The sequence below is a fragment of the Mobula birostris genome, chromosome 13 (genome assembly GCF_030028105.1).
Source record: "Mobula birostris isolate sMobBir1 chromosome 13, sMobBir1.hap1, whole genome shotgun sequence".
In the NCBI taxonomy this organism is placed as follows: domain Eukaryota; kingdom Metazoa; phylum Chordata; class Chondrichthyes; order Myliobatiformes; family Myliobatidae; genus Mobula; species Mobula birostris.
Genome location: NC_092382.1, coordinates 55,685,383 through 55,706,260, shown reverse-complemented (window position 1 = coordinate 55,706,260; position 20,878 = coordinate 55,685,383). Strand labels below are relative to the sequence as shown.

Sequence of the window (20,878 nt, the reverse complement as noted above, 5' to 3'; positions counted from 1 at the left end):
GCTGGTGACAAAAAGCATTTACAAGCTGTGATACTTGCCAAAGGGGGTGTTACTAAGTACTGACTATGCAGGGTGCCCAAACTTTTACTTTGGGCCCTTTTCCTTTTTTGCTATTTTGAAACTGTAAAAGATGGAAATAAAAATGTAATCTTGTTTAAAATATTCAAGAAATGTGCCATCTTTATCTATATGCCTTTTGGAAATCAGGTCATCTTTTACTCGCTTAACTATTCACAGTAACAGAAATTTAACCAGGGGTGCCCAAACATTTGCATGCCACTGTATATATCCTGTGCCTTCCGAATTGCTTCCAGAAATTCCAGCCATTGCTGCTCTGTTTTCATCCTTGCCTGTGTTCTTTTCAAATCAATTTTGACCAATTTTTCTCTCATGCCTCTCTAATTCTCTTTATTCCACATCTGACTTTAGCTTCTCCTTCTCCAATGTCAGGGTGAATTTGATCGTATTAAGATCACTTGCCCTTGAGGGTTCTTTGAACTTAAGTGACCTAATTAATTCTGGATCATTACAACACCCAATCCAGAATAGCTGATCCCCAAGTGGGCTCAATCACGAGCTGCTCTAAAAAAACAACTTGTAGGCATTCTAGGAATTCCTCCTCTTGAGGCCAACACCATCCTAATTTTCCTAATCACTTGCATGACAATCCCCCATGACTATTGTAACATTGCCCTTTTGTCACGCACTTTCTATCTCCCATTGTAATTTGTGGACCACATACTTACTACTGTTTGGGGGTCTCTATACAAGTCCCATCAGGGATTTTTTTTTGACATTTGCTGTTCCTTAATTCTACCCACAGATTCTACACCCTCCAACCCTATGCCATCTCTTTCTAAAGATTTTATTTAATATTTTACCAACAGATCCACACAACCTCACTACCAGCTTGTTCTTGGCTTGTTCTTTCAAGAAACATACAAGTATCTGGGAAACAAGAGGACCTGCAGATGGTAGAAATCTAGGGAACTACGCACACAGTGCTGGAGGAGCTCAGCATGTCAGGTAGCATCTATGAGTGGGAATCTAAGACCCTTCATCAGGACTCCTGATATCCATGTATCTGGAATATCAACAAGCAAAGAAAATAGAAAGTCGTGCAAAGTAGGGAGAACCTTTGACAAAATTTAGTTCAAGGCTTAAAAAAAAACCTGCCAAACAGCTCAATAGTTAACAAGTACAACAAAGACAATAAACACTTTCATCAATACCAACACTGATTTTTTAAAATAAAAATATCTTGGTCCCATTTCAATCAGTAAAATTTAAAGATAAATAAGAACTGAAATGATAACCTTAGAAACGACTATTTACGCTCAAACCCACTTAGATTAACACTACCTTGGACAGAAGGAAGAAGAGAAATAACACACATGAAAAAAATATCACACAAAGGTCAGATAAAACTTCTAAGTATATATTTTCAACAAAAATGAACAGAATTCAGCACTCCAGGTGTGTGTATGCAATCGTGATAAGAAATACAGACCAGAAAACTTAAATGAGAGGCCAACTCAAAGAAATGAATCATCACTATGGAAGAAAACATTAACCAGTGGAATGAGTATGACCCTCCATGGGAGACATCCCAATGATCTGAGCAGACAAGATAGTGACAAGGAAGCATCGAGCACCTGACTGAGAGTTGGAGGATTCTTCCCAGAAACAGAGGGGTTCTTTGCAGAAATACAGGACAAGGTGATTAACAAAAGGAAAAAAAATTGAAAGTACATGAAATACACACAAACACGGCGGGAGGAGAAGATGGTGGCGCGCCGGCGTGTGCGCAGCCCTCTAGTGAAAAATGATGTTGTATCTGTTAAATAGGGGCCGTGGACAACTCTGATTTGATGGAGAATGAACGTGAAAGCACAGAGGAACATCTGGAGAAATTTATGAAATGCCCGTTTGCTGCTGTCATTACTGTGTGGTCAGGGATCTTTCGGAGGGTAGGCCTCAAAATCCCTGGCCTTGCCTGCTTTTGGCGACCGAGAAGGAGGTCAAATCGTTCGGACAGAGATGGCGCTCAGTACTCGGTGTCAGAGAGCTGATCAGAGCTCAAAGTTTTCGCATGACTCAGAGTCAGATTGTGGTTGGCATGGCAGGGAGAGTTTTTCTTCCTTCTCCCGTCTGCGTGAGATGTGGGACATTTGAGAAACTTTGAACTTTACTATGCTCACGGACTTCTTCATCAAGTTATGGTATTCTTACACTGTTTGTAACTATATGTTATAATTATGTGGTTTTGTCAGTTTTTTCAGTCTTGGTTTGTCCTGCGTTTTGTGATATCACACCGGAGGAAATAATGTATCATTTCTTAATGCATGCATTACTAAATGACAATAAAAGAGGACTACGTGTCTTCATAATCATATAATAACAAGGCAGTAAGTGCGGAAAATGATAAGAAAAACCAGACACAATCCAACACATTCCAGGATCCTGCTGCAGTTTAAGTCAATCTGATTACTAACAAAGGTACAATCAAGTGGCAAGTATCATTCACCAAAATCTTGATTTAAAATACAGACTCACAAAGGCCCTCCATCACTTCATAAAGCCATCAGATTTCAAGCCTGATCCAATTCAGAGCCAAAATATTACAAATTATATGATAACCAATACATTATTTCAGATAGGACAATCCATAATAACCATCCGGATATAATATTACAGGATAAACAAGCAGAAACAGCTCTCTCAATAGATAAAACCATTCTCCACACACATGTTCCTCGACCAGTGGAGCACCTCACCACAGGCATTGTTTGTGTCATCAGTCAGACAACCGAAAGATTTTCTCTCTCAATCAGCTTCCAAATGTTGTTACTCTGTCATTCGTTGCCACTCCCCGCTGCTGATTCCCTTCTCCTCATCATACATTCTTAACCTGTCCATCGTCCAGATCCCCAAACTCTGCCCTGTGCAGACCTGCCTCTGGTTTCTGACCCTGCTTCGTTGAACTAATGGTTTCCCATTCTGCTTTCAGTCTTTAGAGGACAGTGGTGTTTTCTAACAACCCTATACAAGCAGGGAAAATGACCCATAATGTGAAAATGAGTCGTCATTACGGAGGTTAATGACCAATGTCATTCTTCCTCAGCCCAGAGATTTCAGGGGGCAGAACATCTCAGACAGAATTGCAGTCAGCTTGACTTCTTCAGTCTGCAGAAAATTCAAGGGAAACCTCTTCACCCACAGAGTGGTGACTGTTTGGAACCCATAAGCACAGGGAGAGCGAGAGATGAACAACAGGGCAGGATTTCAAAGGACTGTCGTGGAACTGAATCACTGGCAGGGTCCAGCCGGCCTGAGTCGATTCTCTACTGTACACATGGTGTTATAAATTCACTAGGTACCGGAGACAGAGTTTAACATAAACTGATTTATTTATCTCAGATCCAGAATATTAAACTCCAGCCCCATTAAAGGTGAATATGCAGCAGAAGAAACTCCTCCCATGCCCAGTGACCAGGGTGCAGAACTGGGTGTGGTGAGCAGCAGCAATAATTGCAGAGTTCAGCACCGACAGTCACTCTCGAAATTGCATTCAGCAATGGTGATGGACAAATATCCAGCAAGCAGCTTATTGAAACTTTCTCCCCAGTGTGAACCCGGTAGTGTGTCACAAGTGTAATACGCTGTAAGGTTTCACTGCTCATGTAACGGCCTCTGTGCAGTGTTTCACTGCTGAGGTAATGGTTTCTCTGTAGCAGCAATGTTTAGTTCACAACCAGAGATAACAGGGTTTTGTTGTGCGGGGCTATCCAATAAGAGAAATGTTCTTCCTTGTGAGTCTGGAAGAAAGATTTCATGGTCTTTTGCTGGGGAGAGATGAGAAGACGTGAATGGAGAGAGTGGGCCCATTTTCTTTTTTTTTTTGTTTTCTTTACTAACCCTACAGTCAAAGTAAGAATTTTAAATCTCATTCCTTTAATCACATATTGTGTACTGTTTGTTATTTTGGGGTACTGATTTGTAACAGGGGACACATCACGCAGCATTCATCCAAATGAGATTTCTTAACTTGTCTGGGCTGGGAGGCTATCACCCCCTATATTAAGCTGCTAGCCGAAGCCAGAGTTACATAAAGTTAGATTACTGAGTGAATCGCTTCCCACATTCACAGCAGGTGAACAGCCTCTCCCCAGTGTGAACTCAATGATGTACATTTGATTGATTTGGCTGACAGAATCCCTCCCCAAAGATTGAGCAGGTGATCGGCCTCTACCCAGTGTGAACTCGCTGGTGTCTCTGTAGTTGGGATGACCAAGTGAATGCCTTCCCACACACGGAGCAGGTGAATGGCCTCTCCCTTGTGTGAACTCGCTGGTGGCTCAGTAGTTGACAAAACCGAGGGAATCCCTTCCCACATACTGAGCAGATGAACGACCGCCCCCCAGTGTGAAGTAACCGGTGTTCTTGAAGGTGGGATGACTGATAGAATCCTTTCCCACAGTCTGAACAGGTGAACGGCCTCTCCCCAGTGTGAACTCGCTGATGTACCTTCAGATGAGACGAGAAAGTGAATCCCTTCCCACAGACTGAGCAGGTGAACGGCCATTTCCCAGTGTGGTCTGACTGGTGTCTCAGTAGCTGAGATGACTCAGTGAATCCCTTCCCGCACTCTGAACAGGTGAATGGCCTCTCCCCAGTGTGAACTCTCTGATGTACCTTCAGTTTAGATGACTGAGTGAATGCCTTCCCACAGTCTGAGCAGGTGAATGGCCTCTCCCCAGTGTGAACTCGCTGATGTAACTTCAGTTTAGATGACTGAGTGAATCCTTTCCCACAGTCTGAGCAGGTGAACGGCTTCTCCCCAGGGTGAACTGACTTGTGTGCCATTAGGGTGGATGACTGAGTGAATCCCTTCCCGCACTCTGAGCAGGTGAACGGCGTCTCTCCAGTGTGAACTCGCTGACGTACCTTCAGTTGAAATGACCAACTGAATCCATTCCCTCTGTCTGAGCAATGTGTAAAATGACGAGCATGCCAGTCAGTCAGATGATCAAGTGAATCCTTTGCTCCACTTCTTAAATATCTGGACAGAGACAGCAAAACTGGCGTGTTGTGCTCGAGATTGCTGTAGACAAATTCCTTGTTGTGTTTAACCTGTAAAAAAGATTTACAAAATACATGAGTGGGTGAAGGGCAACATTTCAGATGAGATCACTTGAGTTGTCAGGGTGTGATCTGACATCAAACTGTTACAGTGAGGGTCAACCCAAGTTGGAGAGAGAAATCATCTTCTAACTGGGCACAGTGCTGGTATCTGGAATGACCATCAAACTCTCTGGTGCTCTTCCTGTCTCCATAAGAATGGGGCATTTCTGCCATCTTCAATCTGTGACCTGCCTCAGTTTGGCTCTCTCCATTGGTATTATTCCCTGTCCCAACTGAGCTGCATGGGTGCCTGGCCCCACAGGAACTGAAACACTCAAATGCAAAATAGCCAGCAGTGTATTCCACGCGCCCACCACTCTCTGGGTAATAAAACTTACCCCTGACATCTATTTCCAAGCACCTTAAAGTTATGCCCCCTCATGTTAGCCATTTCAGCCCTGGGATAGAAACCTCTGGCTATCCAAACGATCAATGCCCCTCATCATCTTATACATCTAAAAAAGGTTCTAACCATAAACAAGGAAACTATACATTGCTTTGAGGATTTGTTAGAAGTATACAAAATTATGAGGGTATAGATAGGGTAAATGCAAACAGCTTTTTCCACTGAAGTTGGGTGGGATGACAACCGGAGGTCATGGGTAAGTGGGGAAGGTGAAACTTTAATGGGAACATTTGGAAAAGCTCTTTACTGAAATGGTAGTGAGAGTGTGGAATGAGATGTCAGCACAAGTGGTGAATATGAGCTCGGTTTCATCATTTCAAATACATTTGGATGGGAGCCTGGATGGTAGGGGGACGGAGGGTGATGGTCCCAGTGCAGGTAATTGCATTAGACAACTTAAATGTTTTTTTGGCATTGACTAGATGGGCCAAATAGCCTGTTTCCATACTGAACTTCTCCATGTTTCTATGACAGAGAAGCTGGCCAAACTTGTTTGGAAGGGAAAAGGTAGGAGTGACAATGGAGCAGCAGTGGCTGGAGTTTCTGGGAGCAATTTGGGAACTGAGTGATCGATACATCCCAAAGAAGTGAAAGCATTAGGAAGGCAGGAGAACACAACCGTGGCTGAAATGAGAAGCCAAAGCCAACATAAAAGCCAAAGAGAGGGCAAAAAATAGAGCAAAATCCATTGAGAAGCTTTCAGAAACCAACAGCAGACAACTAAAAAAAACGTCAGATGAGCTCAGGGGGTGGAATTATGATATTGTAGTCATTAATGAGTCTTGGTAGCACCCAACAGTCTGAGGCATTTAGAGGAACAAAATATCTGGGGTCTCAAGATCACTTGAAAACCAAGGTACCTTTCAACTTTTATCTTGGCAGCCACATACAAACTCCACACACTCAAAATTTCACTTCTGAAGGCCTCCCACTTACTAAGTACTCCTTTGCCAGAAAACAGCCTGTCCCAAACCACACTTGTCAGATCCTTTCTGATACCATCAAAATTGACCTTTCTCCAATTTAGAATCTCAACCCGTGGTCCAGAGCTCTCTTTTCCATTTTTACGTCGAATTATGATCACTAATTTCTGTCACCAGCCCTGGATCATTTCCTAAAAGCTTATTGCACACTTCTACGTCGGGAATTCTACATACTGATTAAGGGCACATTTGACAAACTCTACCCCATCTAGTCCTTTTACTTTATGGGAGTCCCAGTCAATATATGGAATGTTAAAATCAGTTGCTGAATCAACCTTTGATTCTTGGCACGGTCTGCAATCTCCCTATAAATTTGTTCCTCTAAATCCCTCAGACTGTTGGGTGCAACCAAGTCCCAATAATGGCTACAGTATCGTAATTCCCTGTGCTGAGCTCATCTAGCTTTCCTACGATGCTTCTTGCATTGTGATATACACAGCTCAGCACATTCATCGCACCATGCTCAATCATTTGATTGCTGACTCTATCTGAGGTCTGAACAACATCTGACTGGTGTCAAGAAAACAACCTCTCCCTCATTGTCACAAAAACAAAGGAGCTGATTGTGGACAACAGGAGGAATGGAGACAGGCTAACCTCTATTGACATCAAAGGATTTGGGGTTGAGAGGGTGAACAGCTTAAGTTCCTTGGCAGAAACATCACCAAGGATCTCACATGGTCTGTCCATACCGGCTGTGTTGTGAAAAAAAGCACAATAGCAACTCTTTCACTTCAGACGGTTAAAAAAGTTTGGGATGGAGCCCCAAATCCTAAGAACTTTCTACAGGGACACAATTGAGAGCATCCTGACTGGCTGCATCACTGCCTGGTATGGGAACAGTACTTCCCTTAATCGCAGGAACCTGCAGAGAGTGGTGCAAATAGCCCAGCGCATCTGTAGATGTGAACTTCCCACTATTCAGGACACTTACAGTGACAGGTGTGTCGAAAGGGCCCAAAGGATATTGTGGACCCGAATCACCACAACCACAAACTGTTCCTGCTGCTACCATCCAGGAAATGGTATCACAGCAAAAGGACCAACAGGCTCCAGGACATCATCTTCTACCAGGCCATCAGACTGATTAATTCATGCTGATACAATTGCATTTCTGTGTTATATTGACTGTCCTATGTATAAACTATTTATAATAAATTACACATTGCATATTTAGACAGAGACATAACGTAAAGATTTCTACTCCTCATGTATATGAAGGATGTATGTAATAAAGTCAATTCAATTCAATTCACCCTCTCCACTATCTGTTCTGTCATTCTGGCTCCCTTTCCCTCTACAATTTATATTAACTACCTCACGCCCTCTCCCCACACTAGCACTAGCAAGCCTTACCACTGGGATATTAGTCCCCTCTTGTTCTGTAACCCTAACTAACAAATCCCCAATCAGCCCTTTGACTTTCCTCTGCCAGGTAATTCCCCCGCACCCCAACAGTTTCTAAAGTGGTCCACCTCTTTTTGTTGGGGGTGGCCACAAGAGTACTCTGCGATGGCTATTTAACCTCATTCCCCTTCCTGACTCTCACCCAGTTTCCTGTGTCCTGCACCTTGGGTGTAACTCACCTCTTTTCATGTTCATATCTGTCACCCCCTCCAACTCCTGGATGATCCGGAATTCATCCATTTCAAGTTCCAACTCCTTAAAGTGCAGGGTTACAAGCTACAGCTGGATGCACATCTTGTAGGTGAGGGCATCAGGGACACTGGAGGTCTCCCCACCTTCCCACCAATGTCCCTTCTAATTTGCAATGACCAGTGTGCACATAAATCTTTACTGTGCATTTTTCACCCAGTGACAACATGCACACAGTTAATTTTATATAGAGAGGTATTCACTTGAGCAGCTAGTAAATCACTGTTGATAGGAACTCTAATCTCGACTGGGTATGATCGAGTTCATCTGCACTCTCACACAACCTACGTAGCAGGCTTGTAACGGATAATGAATGATTTTCTTACCAGAGCTTTTGCGTATTGTCCATATGTGGTTTGCTTGCTAAATTATGCTTTAAAAAGTCAGATTTCAAAATATCACTCCACTTCTTCCCACTTGCAAATTCTCCAGCAACTTTTGCATCACCGCAATACACACAGGTAATACCAGTTTCTGTATTGTACATAAATATTTCCCCTGAACCCTTCCCCAGATGACTGACAGTGGGACGCTCATTGATGGTAATGCCAATGAATATAAAGGGAGGCGCAGTAGTCTGTCTCATTGGAGTCTGGTACATTTGTGATGTGAAAGCTATTTGTTGTCCAGGACAAAGGTGTTTGATATCATCATCTTCACAGAGTGAATGGGTCAAAACATGTTCCCACGGGCAGAAAGGTTGAGAAGAAGAGGAGGTAGAACAAGCAACACACACAAAATGCTGGAAGAACTCAGCAGGCCAGGCAGCATCTATGGAAAAGAGTACTAATGCAGAATTCCGGCATTTTGTGTGTGTTGCTTGCATTTCCAGCATCTGCAGATTTTCTCTTCTTTGTGATTGGAGGGAGAACGAAGGTGATTTTCTCAACTGCTGATGTAAAAGATTTTGTTCCCTTTCTCCGAGTTCCTAATCCTTGCATTTAGACAGCTGAAGCTCAGCTCTGTCTGAGAGATCCATCGGCTCCCATTCCCTCATCAGCCGGAAGCTCCCCGGGGCCTGTGAACGGATCGTGGGGCTGAGAGAGAGGGAAGAGAGCAGGACTGTCCCGATATTGTGGGCACGGTGTTCGTATCTCAAAGCAAATGCCCCTCAGTCGGTGTTAAAAAGATTCGCCCCGAGATTCTCTCTTACCTGCACCCGACTTTTGCCGAGGCCTTTTGAATATTGCGCGCATGCGCGATATTCGGGACCAGCCACAACCCTGACGCCTGCGCGTTTGATCGGTGCTTCAGCGACAGCGAGAATTGTTACGCAACGCTTTTTGGGTAATCACGGTGCCATTTAAAGTTTCTGCAAGCACATATTCCATGTCCATACACATTTTCTTTTGTGTGTAGAAAACTCAGCAGCTCTTTTAACGCAGAAAGCAACTCCCATAAAATAGTACAATTAATAACAGCAAACTTTCCATGTGTTTAATGCCACAGTAGAACCTTCTTAAAAATGCAGATATAAAATACAAGAGATTCTGCTGTTGCTGGAAATGTAGACACATTCACACAAAATGCTTCAGGAACTCGGCAGATCAGGCAGCAAGTAAGCAGAGGAGTGCACAGTCTAGATATGCTGAAGGGGCTCGGCCTAAATGTTGTCTCCTCTCCACATTTGCTGCCTGATCTGTTGATTTCCACCAGTATTTCGAAGAAATTAACCACCTTTTTTTTTCGATCAACCAGTTTCCAATGTGACAGGATCCTGAATTAACCCTATGAAAAGTATTTCGAAAAGAGAGAGAGAGAGGGGGAGAGAGTTATTTAACACCAACAGCTTGTTTGTAAAAGAGAGAGAGACAAAGACTAACGGTTGGACTGTCGCCTTAAGGCAATGAAAGTAACTTTGGATTTCTACTGAGTTGGAGTTGGAGACAGCACCAAGCAGCTTGTAAGTTGCCATTGTGACCGAAGGCAGCACTATTTAATGGACACCTGATGTTATGATTTTAGGCAGGTTGCTGATACTTTCTTCAAGGATTTTTGCCTGTTTGCATTTCTTTCACAGAGAGAGGAAGGAGGGATTATTTGAACGACAGTTGATGCTCAGCACGGGAAGATAAAATAGATGTCAGATGATAGACCTGAGACACAGGTTCTGGACACTGAATGAGCATTGTTGTGCCCGCATGAAAAGTGGGTTTTGGAGGATTGATCTTTTGCTCTTGCAGTGAAAAGAGGAAAGGGGATGACTGATGGGGAGTTGTCCATGTGTTCACCCTCACCTGGGAGATAGCTCCACCACAGAAAACCAGTCCCCTTTGTTAAATTCACAGTCGGTGACTTTTAAAGGATTTCAAAGGAAAGCGAGAAAATCGACGGCGTCCGCTCACTTGAAGACTCAAATCTCTCCCTCTCTCTCTCTCCGTCATTACTCAACTCAATGCCATGAACTGAAACTGAATTGAACTGAACTTTACTCATCATCGTAAGGCTGTATTTTTTTACCCCTAGACTTAAAGAAGCTGCTTTTTTCATACAGGGTGACTTGGATAGGTTAGGTGAGTGGGCAAATTCATGGCAGATGCAATTTAATGTGGATAAATGTGAGGTTATCCACTTTGGTGGCAAGAATAGGAAAACAGATTATTATCTGAATGGTGGCCGATTAGGAAAAGGGGAGGTGCAACGAGACCTGGGTGTCATTGTACACCAGTCATTGAAAGTGGACATGCAGGTACAGCAGGCGGTGAAAAAGGCAAATGGTATGCTGGCATTCATAGCAAGAGGATTCGAGTACAGGAGCAGGGAAGTACTACTGCAGTTGTACAAGGCCTTGGTGAGACCACACCTGGAGTATTGTGTGCAGTTTTGGTCCCCTAATCTGAGGAAAGACATTCTTGCCATAGAGGGAGTACAAAGAAGGTTGACCAGATTGATTCTTGGGATGGCAGGACTTTCATATAATGAAAGACTGTATCGACTAGGCTTATACCTGCTGGAATTTAGAAGATTGAGGGGGGATCTTATTGAAACGTACAAAATCCGAAAGGGATTGGACAGGCTAGATGTAGGAAGATTGTTCCCGATTTTGAGGAAGTCCAGAACGAGGGGTCATAGTTTGAGGTTAAAGGGGAAGCCTTTTAGGACCAAGATGAGGAAAAACTTCTTCACACAGAGAGTGGTGAATCTGTGGAATTCTCTGCCACAGGAAACAGTTGAGTCCAGTTCATTGGCTATATTTAAGAGGGAGTTAGATATGGCCCTTGTGGCTAAAGGGATCAGGGGGTATGGAGGAAAGGCAGGTACAGGGTTCTGAGTTGGATGATCAGCCATGATCATACTGAATGGCGTGCAGGCTCGAGGGGCCGAATGGCCTACTTCTGCACCTATTTTCTATGTTTTTATGTCTCTATATTTCCATACTTACTGATTTACTTATATATAATCATTGCAAACTTGTTTGATTTATTTACATTTATATTACTGTGTTGCGTAGTTAGCAATAAATATTAATCATTTATAGCAATACTGGACTCCAAAGTGTTTTCCACCTCTGCTGGTTGTTTATCCCATCACGGAGTACGTGACATAAATTGGCGCCTGCATCCGCGATATGAACAAACTGGTCGAGAGGCTGGTTTGAATTGATTGGGGGAAATCCCTTTTGATTTTGCTGTGTGGAAAAAACAGCAGAAATGGATGTTAGTGTTGAGAAGTTTCTGTTGGAACCAACCCCGGAAGTGTTGGATGATGCTACGAGGGCCGTGCTGTTGGGAATTGCTCTAAAGTTAAAACTAAAGGTGACCACTAAAATGAGGAAAGCTCAGATGCAGATGGTAATAGCCCAGCATTATATAGATAAGGGAACGTTTGATGAGGTGGCGTTAGAGTTGTTCGTGGAAGGTGAATCTGCTGAGGATGAGCTTCAGCTTCGGTTGGAAATATTAAGAATGGAGCATGAATTGAAATTAAAACAGTTCAAGAGAGAGGCAGAAAGACAGAGACAGCTCGAGAGGGAGAAATGGCAACGAGAAGATCACGTGGCAGACAAGCAGAGGTGGTTCGAGCTGGAAAGGATAGAGAGGTTGCAGCAAAGAGGTTTAGTGTCGGACATTGATAATGTTTACAGCTCGGAAGGGCTTGTTTTGTGTGAGGACATTACCAGATGCAGAGGCGGTTCGAGCTGGAAAGGATAGAGAGGTTGCTGCAAAGAGGTTTAGTGTCGGACTTTGATAATGTTTACAGCTCAGAAGGGCTTGTTTTGTGTGAGGACATACCCAGATGCAGAGGCGGTTCGAGCTGGAAAGGATAGAGAGGTTGCAGCAAAGAGGTTTAGTGTCGGACGTTGATAATGTTTACAGCTCGGAAGGGCTTGTTTTGTGTGAGGACATACCCAGATGCAGAGGCGGTTCGAGCTGGAAAGGATAGACAGGTTGCAGCGAAGAGGTTTAGTGTCGGACGTTGATAATGTTTACAGCTCGGAAGGGCTTGTTTTGTGTGAGGACATACCCAGATGCAGAGGCGGTTCGAGCTGGAAAGGATAGAGAGGTTGCTGCAAAGAGGTTTAGTGTCGGACGTTGATAATGTTTACAGCTCGGAAGAGCTTGTTTTGTGTGAGGACATACCCAGATGCAGAGGCGGTTTGAGCTGGAAAGGATAGACAGGTTGCAGCAAAGAGGTTTAGTGTCGGACGTTGATAATGTTTACAGCTCAGAAGGGCTTGTTTTGTGTGAGGACATACCCAGATGCAGAGGCGGTTCGAGCTGGAAAGGATAGAGAGGTTGCAGCAAAGAGGTTTAGTGTCGGACGTTGATAATGTTTACAGCTCGGAAGAGCTTGTTTTGTGTGAGGACATACCCAGATGCAGAGGCGGTTCGAGCTGGAAAGGATAGAGAGATTGCAGCAAAGAGGTTTAGTGTCGGACCCTGATAATGTTTACAGCTCGGAAGGGCTTGTTTTGTGTGAGGACATACCCAGATGCAGAGGCGGTTCGAGCTGGAAAGGACAGAGAGGTTGCTGCAAAGAGGTTTAGTGTCGGACGTTGATAATGTTTACAGCTCGGAAGGGCTTGTTTTGTGTGAGGACATACCCAGATGCAGAGGCGGTTCGAGCTGGAAAGGATAGACAGGTTGCAGCGAAGAGGTTTAGTGTCGGACGTTGATAATGTTTACAGCTCGGAAGGGCTTGTTTTGTGTGAGGACATACCCAGATGCAGAGGCGGTTCGAGCTGGAAAGGATAGAGAGGTTGCTGCAAAGAGGTTTAGTGTCGGACGTTGATAATGTTTACAGCTCGGAAGAGCTTGTTTTGTGTGAGGACATACCCAGATGCAGAGGCGGTTTGAGCTGGAAAGGATAGACAGGTTGCAGCAAAGAGGTTTAGTGTCGGACGTTGATAATGTTTACAGCTCAGAAGGGCTTGTTTTGTGTGAGGACATACCCAGATGCAGAGGCGGTTCGAGCTGGAAAGGATAGACAGGTTGCTGCAAAGAGGTTTAGTGTCGGACGTTGATAATGTTTACAGCTCGGAAGGGCTTGTTTTGTGTGAGGACATACCCAGATGCAGAGGCGGTTCGAGCTGGAAAGGATAGAGAGGTTGCAGCAAAGAGGTTTAGTGTCGGACGTTGATAATGCTTACAGCTCGGAAGAGCTTGTTTTGTGTGAGGACATACCCAGATGCAGAGGCGGTTCGAGCTGGAAAGGATAGAGAGATTGCAGCAAAGAGGTTTAGTGTCGGACGTTGATAATGTTTACAGCTCGGAAGGGCTTGTTTTGTGTGAGGACATACCCAGATGCAGAGGCGGTTCGAGCTGGAAAGGACAGAGAGGTTGCTGCAAAGAGGTTTAGTGTCGGACGTTGATAATGTTTACAGCTCGGAAGGGCTTGTTTTGTGTGAGGACATACCCAGATGCAGAGGCGGTTCGAGCTGGAAAGGATAGAGAGGTTGCTGCAAAGAGGTTTAGTGTCGGACCCTGATAATGTTTACAGCTCGGAAGGGCTTGTTTTGTGTGAGGACATACCCAGATGCAGAGGCGGTTCGAGCTGGAAAGGATAGAGAGGTTGCAGCAAAGAGGTTTAGTGTCGGACATTGATAATGTTTACAGCTCAGAAGGGCTTGTTTTGTGTGAGGACATTACCAGATGCAGAGGCGGTTCGAGCTGGAAAGGGTAGACAGATTGCAGCAAAGAGGTTTAGTGTCGGACGTTGATAATGTTTACAGCTCGGAAGGGCTTGTTTTGTGTGAGGACATTACCAGATGCAGAGGCGGTTCGAGCTGGAAAGGATAGAGAGGTTGCTGCAAAGAGGTTTAGTGTCGGACGTTGATAATGTTTACAGCTCGGAAGGGCTTGTTTTGTGTGAGGACATACCCAGATGCAGAGGCGGTTCGAGCTGGAAAGGATAGAGAGGTTGCTGCAAAGAGGTTTAGTGTCGGACGTTGATAATGTTTACAGCTCGGAAGGGCTTGTTTTGTGTGAGGACATACCCAGATGCAGAGGCGGTTCGAGCTGGAAAGGATAGAGAGGTTGCAGCAAAGAGGTTTAGTGTCGGACGTTGAAAATGTTTACAGCTCGGAAGGGCTTGTTTTGTGTGAGGACATACCCAGATGCAGAGGCGGTTCGAGCTGGAAAGGATAGACAGATTGCAGCAAAGAGGTTTAGTGTCGGACGTTGATAATGTTTACAGCTCGGAAGGGCTTGTTTTGTGTGAGGACATACCCAGATGCAGAGGCGGTTCGAGCTGGAAAGGATAGACAGGTTGCAGCAAAGAGGTTTAGTGTCGGACGTTGATAATGTTTACAGCTCGGAAGAGCTTGTTTTGTGTGAGGACAGACCCAGATGCAGAGGTGGTTCGAGCTGGAAAGGATAGACAAATTGCAGCAAAGAGGTTTAGTGTCGGACGTTGATAATGTTTACAGCTCGGAAGGGCTTGTTTTGTGTGAGGACATACCCAGATGCAGAGGCGGTTCGAGCTGGAAAGGATAGAGAGGTTGCAGCAAAGAGGTTTAGTGTCGGACGTTGATAATGTTTACAGCTCGGAAGGGCTTGTTTTGTGTGAGGACATACCCAGATGCAGAGGCGGTTCGAGCTGGAAAGGATAGAGAGGTTGCAGCAAAGAGGTTTAGTGTCGGACGTTGAAAATGTTTACAGCTCGGAAGGGCTTGTTTTGTGTGAGGACATACCCAGATGCAGAGGCGGTTCGAGCTGGAAAGGATAGACAGGTTGCTGCAAAGAGGTTTAGTGTCGGACCCTGATAATGTTTACAGCTCGGAAGGGCTTGTTTTGTGTGAGGACATACCCAGATGCAGAGGCGGTTCGAGCTGGAAAGGATAGACAGGTTGCTGCAAAGAGGTTTAGTGTCGGACGTTGATAATGTTTACAGCTCGGAAGGGCTTGTTTTGTGTGAGGACATACCCAGATGCAGAGGCAGTTCGAGCTGGAAAGGATAGACAGGTTGCTGCAAAGAGGTTTAGTGTCGGACGTTGATAATGTTTACAGCTCGGAAGGGCTTGTTTTGTGTGAGGACATACCCAGATGCAGAGGCGGTTCGAGCTGGAAAGGATAGACAGGTTGCTGCAAAGAGGTTTAGTGTCGGACGTTGATAATGTTTACAGCTCGGAAGGGCTTGTTTTGTGTGAGGACATACCCAGATGCAGAGGCGGTTCGAGCTGGAAAGGATAGAGAGGTTGCAGCAAAGAGGTTTAGTGTCGGACGTTGATAATGTTTACAGCTCGGAAGGGCTTGTTTTGTGTGAGGACATACCCAGATGCAGAGGCGGTTCGAGCTGGAAAGGATAGAGAGGTTGCAGCAAAGAGGTTTAGTGTCGGACGTTGATAATGTTTACAGCTCGGAAGGGCTTGTTTTGTGTGAGGACATACCCAGATGCAGAGGCGGTTCGAGCCGGAAAGGATAGAGAGGTTGCTGCAAAGAGGTTTAGTGTCGGACCCTGATAATGTTTACAGCTCGGAAGGGCTTGTTTTGTGTGAGGACATACCCAGATGCAGAGGCGGTTCGAGCTGGAAAGGATAGACTGGTTGCAGCAAAGAGGTTTAGTGTCGGACGTTGATAATGTTTACAGCTCAGAAGGGCTTGTTTTGTGTGAGGACATACCCAGATGCAGAGGCGGTTCGAGCTGGAAAGGATAGACAGGTTGCAGCAAAGAGGTTTAGTGTCGGACGTTGATAATGTTTACAGCTCGGAAGGGCTTGTTTTGTGTGAGGACATACCCAGATGCAGAGGCGGTTCGAGCTGGAAAGGATAGACAGATTGCAGCAAAGAGGTTTAGTGTCGGACGTTGATAATGTTTACAGCTCGGAAGGGCTTGTTTTGTGTGAGGACATACCCAGATGCAGAGGCGGTTCGAGCTGGAAAGGATAGACAGGTTGCAGCAAAGAGGTTTAGTGTCGGACGTTGATAATGTTTACAGCTCGGAAGGGCTTGTTTTGTGTGAGGACATACCCAGATGCAGAGGCGGTTCGAGCTGGAAAGGATAGAGAGGTTGCTGCAAAGAGGTTTAGTGTCGGACGTTGATAATGTTTACAGCTCGGAAGGGCTTGTTTTGTGTGAGGACATACCCAGATGCAGAGGCGGTTCGAGCTGGAAAGGATAGACAGGTTGCTGCAAAGAGGTTTAGTGTCGGACGTTGATAATGTTTACAGCTCGGAAGGGCTTGTTTTGTGTGAGGACATACCCAGATGCAGAGGCGGTTCGAGCTGGAAAGGATAGACAGGTTGCAGCAAAGAGGTTTAGTGTCGGACGTTGATAATGTTTACAGCTCGGAAGGGCTTGTTTTGTGTGAGGACATACCCAGATGCAGAGGCGGTTCGAGCTGGAAAGGATAGACAGGTTGCAGCAAAGAGGTTTAGTGTCGGACCCTGATAATGTTTACAGCTCGGAAGGGCTTGTTTTGTGTGAGGACATACCCAGATGCAGAGGCGGTTCGAGCTGGAAAGGATAGACAGATTGCTGCAAAGAGGTTTAGTGTCGGACGTTGATAATGTTTACAGCTCGGAAGGGCTTGTTTTGTGTGAGGACATACCCAGATGCAGAGGCGGTTCGAGCTGGAAAGGATAGAGAGGTTGCTGCAAAGAGGTTTAGTGTCGGACGTTGATAATGTTTACAGCTCGGAAGGGCTTGTTTTGTGTGAGGACATTACCAGATGCAGAGGCGGTTCGAGCTGGAAAGGATAGACAGGTTGCTGCAAAGAGGTTTAGTGTCGGACGTTGATAATGTTTACAGCTCGGAAGGGCTTGTTTTGTGTGAGGACATACCCAGATGCAGAGGCGGTTCGACCTGGAAAGGATAGACAGATTGCAGAAAAGAGGTTTAGTGTCGGACGTTGATAATGTTTACAGCTCGGAAGGGCTTGTTTTGTGTGAGGACATACCCAGATGCAGAGGCGGTTCGAGCTGGAAAGGATAGAGAGGTTGCTGCAAAGAGGTTTAGTGTCGGACGTTGATAATGTTTACAGCTCGGAAGAGCTTGTTTTGTGTGAGGACATACCCAGATGCAGAGGCGGTTCGAGCTGGAAAGGATAGAGAGGTTGCAGCAAAGAGGTTTAGTGTCGGACGTTGATAATGTTTACAGCTCGGAAGGGCTTGTTTTGTGTGAGGACATTACCAGATGCAGAGGCGGTTCGAGCTGGAAAGGATAGAGAGGTTGCTGCAAAGAGGTTTAGTGTCGGACGTTGATAATGTTTACAGCTCGGAAGGGCTTGTTTTGTGTGAGGACATACCCAGATGCAGAGGCGGTTCGAGCTGGAAAGGATAGACAGGTTGCAGCAAAGAGGTTTAGTGTCGGACGTTGATAATGTTTACAGCTCGGAAGGGCTTGTTTTGTGTGAGGACATTACCAGATGCAGAGGCGGTTCGAGCTGGAAAGGATAGACAGATTGCAGCAAAGAGGTTTAGTGTCGGACGTTGATAATGTTTACAGCTCGGAAGGGCTTGTTTTGTGTGAGGACATACCCAGATGCAGAGGCGGTTCGAGCTGGAAAGGATAGACAGGTTGCAGCAAAGAGGTTTAGTGTCGGACCCCGATAATGTTTACAGCTCGGAAGGGCTTGTTTTGTGTGAGGACATACCCAGATGCAGAGGCGGTTCGAGCTGGAAAGGATAGAGAGGTTGCTGCAAAGAGGTTTCGTGTCGGACGTTGATAATGTTTACAGCTCGGAAGGGCTTGTTTTGTGTGAGGACATACCCAGATGCAGAGGCGGTTCGAGCTGGAAAGGATAGAGAGGTTGCTGCAAAGAGGTTTAGTGTCGGACGTTGATAATGTTTACAGCTCGGAAGGGCTTGTTTTGTGTGAGGACATACCCAGATGCAGAGGCGGTTCGAGCTGGAAAGGATAGACAGATTGCAGCAAAGAGGTTTAGTGTCGGACGTTGATAATGTTTACAGCTCGGAAGGGCTTGTTTTGTGTGAGGACATACCCAGATGCAGAGGCGGTTCGAGCTGGAAAGGATAGAGAGGTTGCAGCAAAGAGGTTTAGTGTCGGACCCCGATAATGTTTACAGCTCGGAAGGGCTTGTTTTGTGTGAGGACATACCCAGATGCAGAGGCGGTTCGAGCTGGAAAGGATAGACAGATTGCAGCGAAGAGGTTTAGTGTCGGACGTTGATAATGTTTACAGCTCGGAAGGGCTTGTTTTGTGTGAGGACATACCCAGATGCAGAGGCGGTTCGAGCTGGAAAGGATAGACAGATTGCAGCAAAGAGGTTTAGTGTCGGACGTTGATAATGTTTACAGCTCGGAAGGGCTTGTTTTGTGTGAGGACATACCCAGATGCAGAGGCGGTTCGAGCTGGAAAGGATAGACAGATTGCAGCAAAGAGGTTTAGTGTCGGACGTTGATAATGTTTACAGCTCGGAAGGGCTTGTTTTGTGTGAGGACATACCCAGATGCAGAGGCGGTTCGAGCTGGAAAGGATAGACAGATTGCAGCAAAGAGGTTTAGTGTCGGACCCTGATAATGTTTACAGCTCGGAAGGGCTTGTTTTGTGTGAGGACATACCCAGATGCAGAGGCGGTTCGAGCTGGAAAGGATAGAGAGGTTGCAGCAAAGAGGTTTAGTGTCGGACGTTGATAATGTTTACAGCTCGGAAGAGCTTGTTTTGTGTGAGGACATACCCAGATGCAGAGGCGGTTCGAGCTGGAAAGGATAGAGAGGTTGCTGCAAAGAGGTTTAGTGTCGGACGTTGATAATGTTTACAGCTCGGAAGGGCTTGTTTTGTGTGAGGACATACCCAGATGCAGAGGCGGTTCGAGCTGGAAAGGATAGACAGATTGCAGCAAAGAGGTTTAGTGTCGGACGTTGATAATGTTTACAGCTCGGAAGGGCTTGTTTTGTGTGAGGACATTACCAGATGCAGTGGCGGTTCGAGCTGGAAAGGATAGAGAGGTTGCAGCAAAGAGGTTTAGTGTCGGACGTTGATAATGTTTACAGCTCGGAAGGGCTTGTTTTGTGTGAGGACATACCCAGATGCAGAGGCGGTTCGAGCTGGAAAGGATAGAGAGGTTGCAGCAAAGAGGTTTAGTGTCGGACCCCGATAATGTTTACTGCTCGGAAGGGCTTGTTTTGTGTGAGGACATACCCAGATGCAGAGGCGGTTCGAGCTGGAAAGGATAGACAGATTGCAGCAAAGAGGTTTAGTGTCGGACCCTGATAATGTTTACAGCTCGGAAGGGCTTGTTTTGTGTGAGGACATACCCAGATGCAGAGGCGGTTCGAGCTGGAAAGGATAGACAGGTTGCTGCAAAGAGGTTTAGTGTCGGACGTTGATAATGTTTACAGCTCGGAAGGGCTTGTTTTGTGTGAGGACATACCCAGATGCAGAGGCGGTTCGAGCTGGAAAGGATAGAGAGGTTGCAGCAAAGAGGTTTAGTGTCGGACGTTGATAATGTTTACAGCTCGGAAGGGCTTGTTTTGTGTGAGGACATACCCAGATGCAGAGGCGGTTCGAGCTGGAAAGGATAGACAGTTTGCAGCAAAGAGGTTTAGTGTCGGACGTTGATAATGTTTACAGCTCGGAAGGGCTTGTTTTGTGTGAGGACATACCCAGATGCAGAGGCGGTTCGAGCTGGAAAGGATAGAGAGGTTGCAGCAAAGAGGTTTAGTGTCGGACGTTGATAATGTTTACAGCTCGGAAGGGCTTGTTTTGTGTGAGGACATACCCAGATGCAGAGGCGGTTCGAGCTGGAAAGGATAGAGAGGTTGCAGCAAAGAGGTTTAGTGTCGGACGTTGATAATGTTTACAGCTCGGAAGGGCTTGTTTTGTGTGAGGACATACCCAGATGCAGAGGCAGTTCGAGCTGGAAAGGATAGAGAGGTTGCAGCAAAGAGGTTTAGTGTCGGACGTTGATAATGTTTACAGCTCGGAAGGGCTTGTTTTGTGTGAGGACATACCCAGATGCAGAGGCGGTTCGAGCTGGAAAGGATAGAGAGGTTGCAGCAAAGAGGTTTAGTGTCGGACGTTGATAATGTTTACAGCTCGGAAGGGCTTGTTTTGTGTGAGGACATACCCAGATGCAGAGGCGGTTCGAGCTGGAAAGGATAGACAGGTTGCTGCAAAGAGGTTTAGTGTCGGACGTTGATAATGTTTACAGCTCGGAAGGGCTTGTTTTGTGTGAGGACATACCCAGATGCAGAGGCGGTTCGAGCTGGAAAGGATAGAGAGGTTGCAGCAAAGAAGTTTAGTGTCGG

At 45.6% G+C, this 20,878-nt stretch overlaps 1 protein-coding gene across 1 annotated transcript in view; it reads right to left on the bottom strand.

Annotated features, from left to right (window-relative positions):
- Positions 1–760: 760 nt before the first annotated feature.
- LOC140207942 (uncharacterized) overlaps positions 761–20,878 on the bottom strand; it is a 39,970-nt gene continuing 19,852 nt past the window's right edge. The window contains exons 2-3 of the mRNA XM_072276479.1: positions 9,383–9,508; positions 761–5,133 (exon numbers count right to left, since the gene is read on the bottom strand). Of these exons, the coding sequence (XP_072132580.1) occupies positions 4,249–5,133; positions 9,383–9,508 (1,011 nt within the window). The 3' untranslated portion in view covers positions 761–4,248. The remainder of the gene's footprint in view (positions 5,134–9,382; positions 9,509–20,878) is intronic.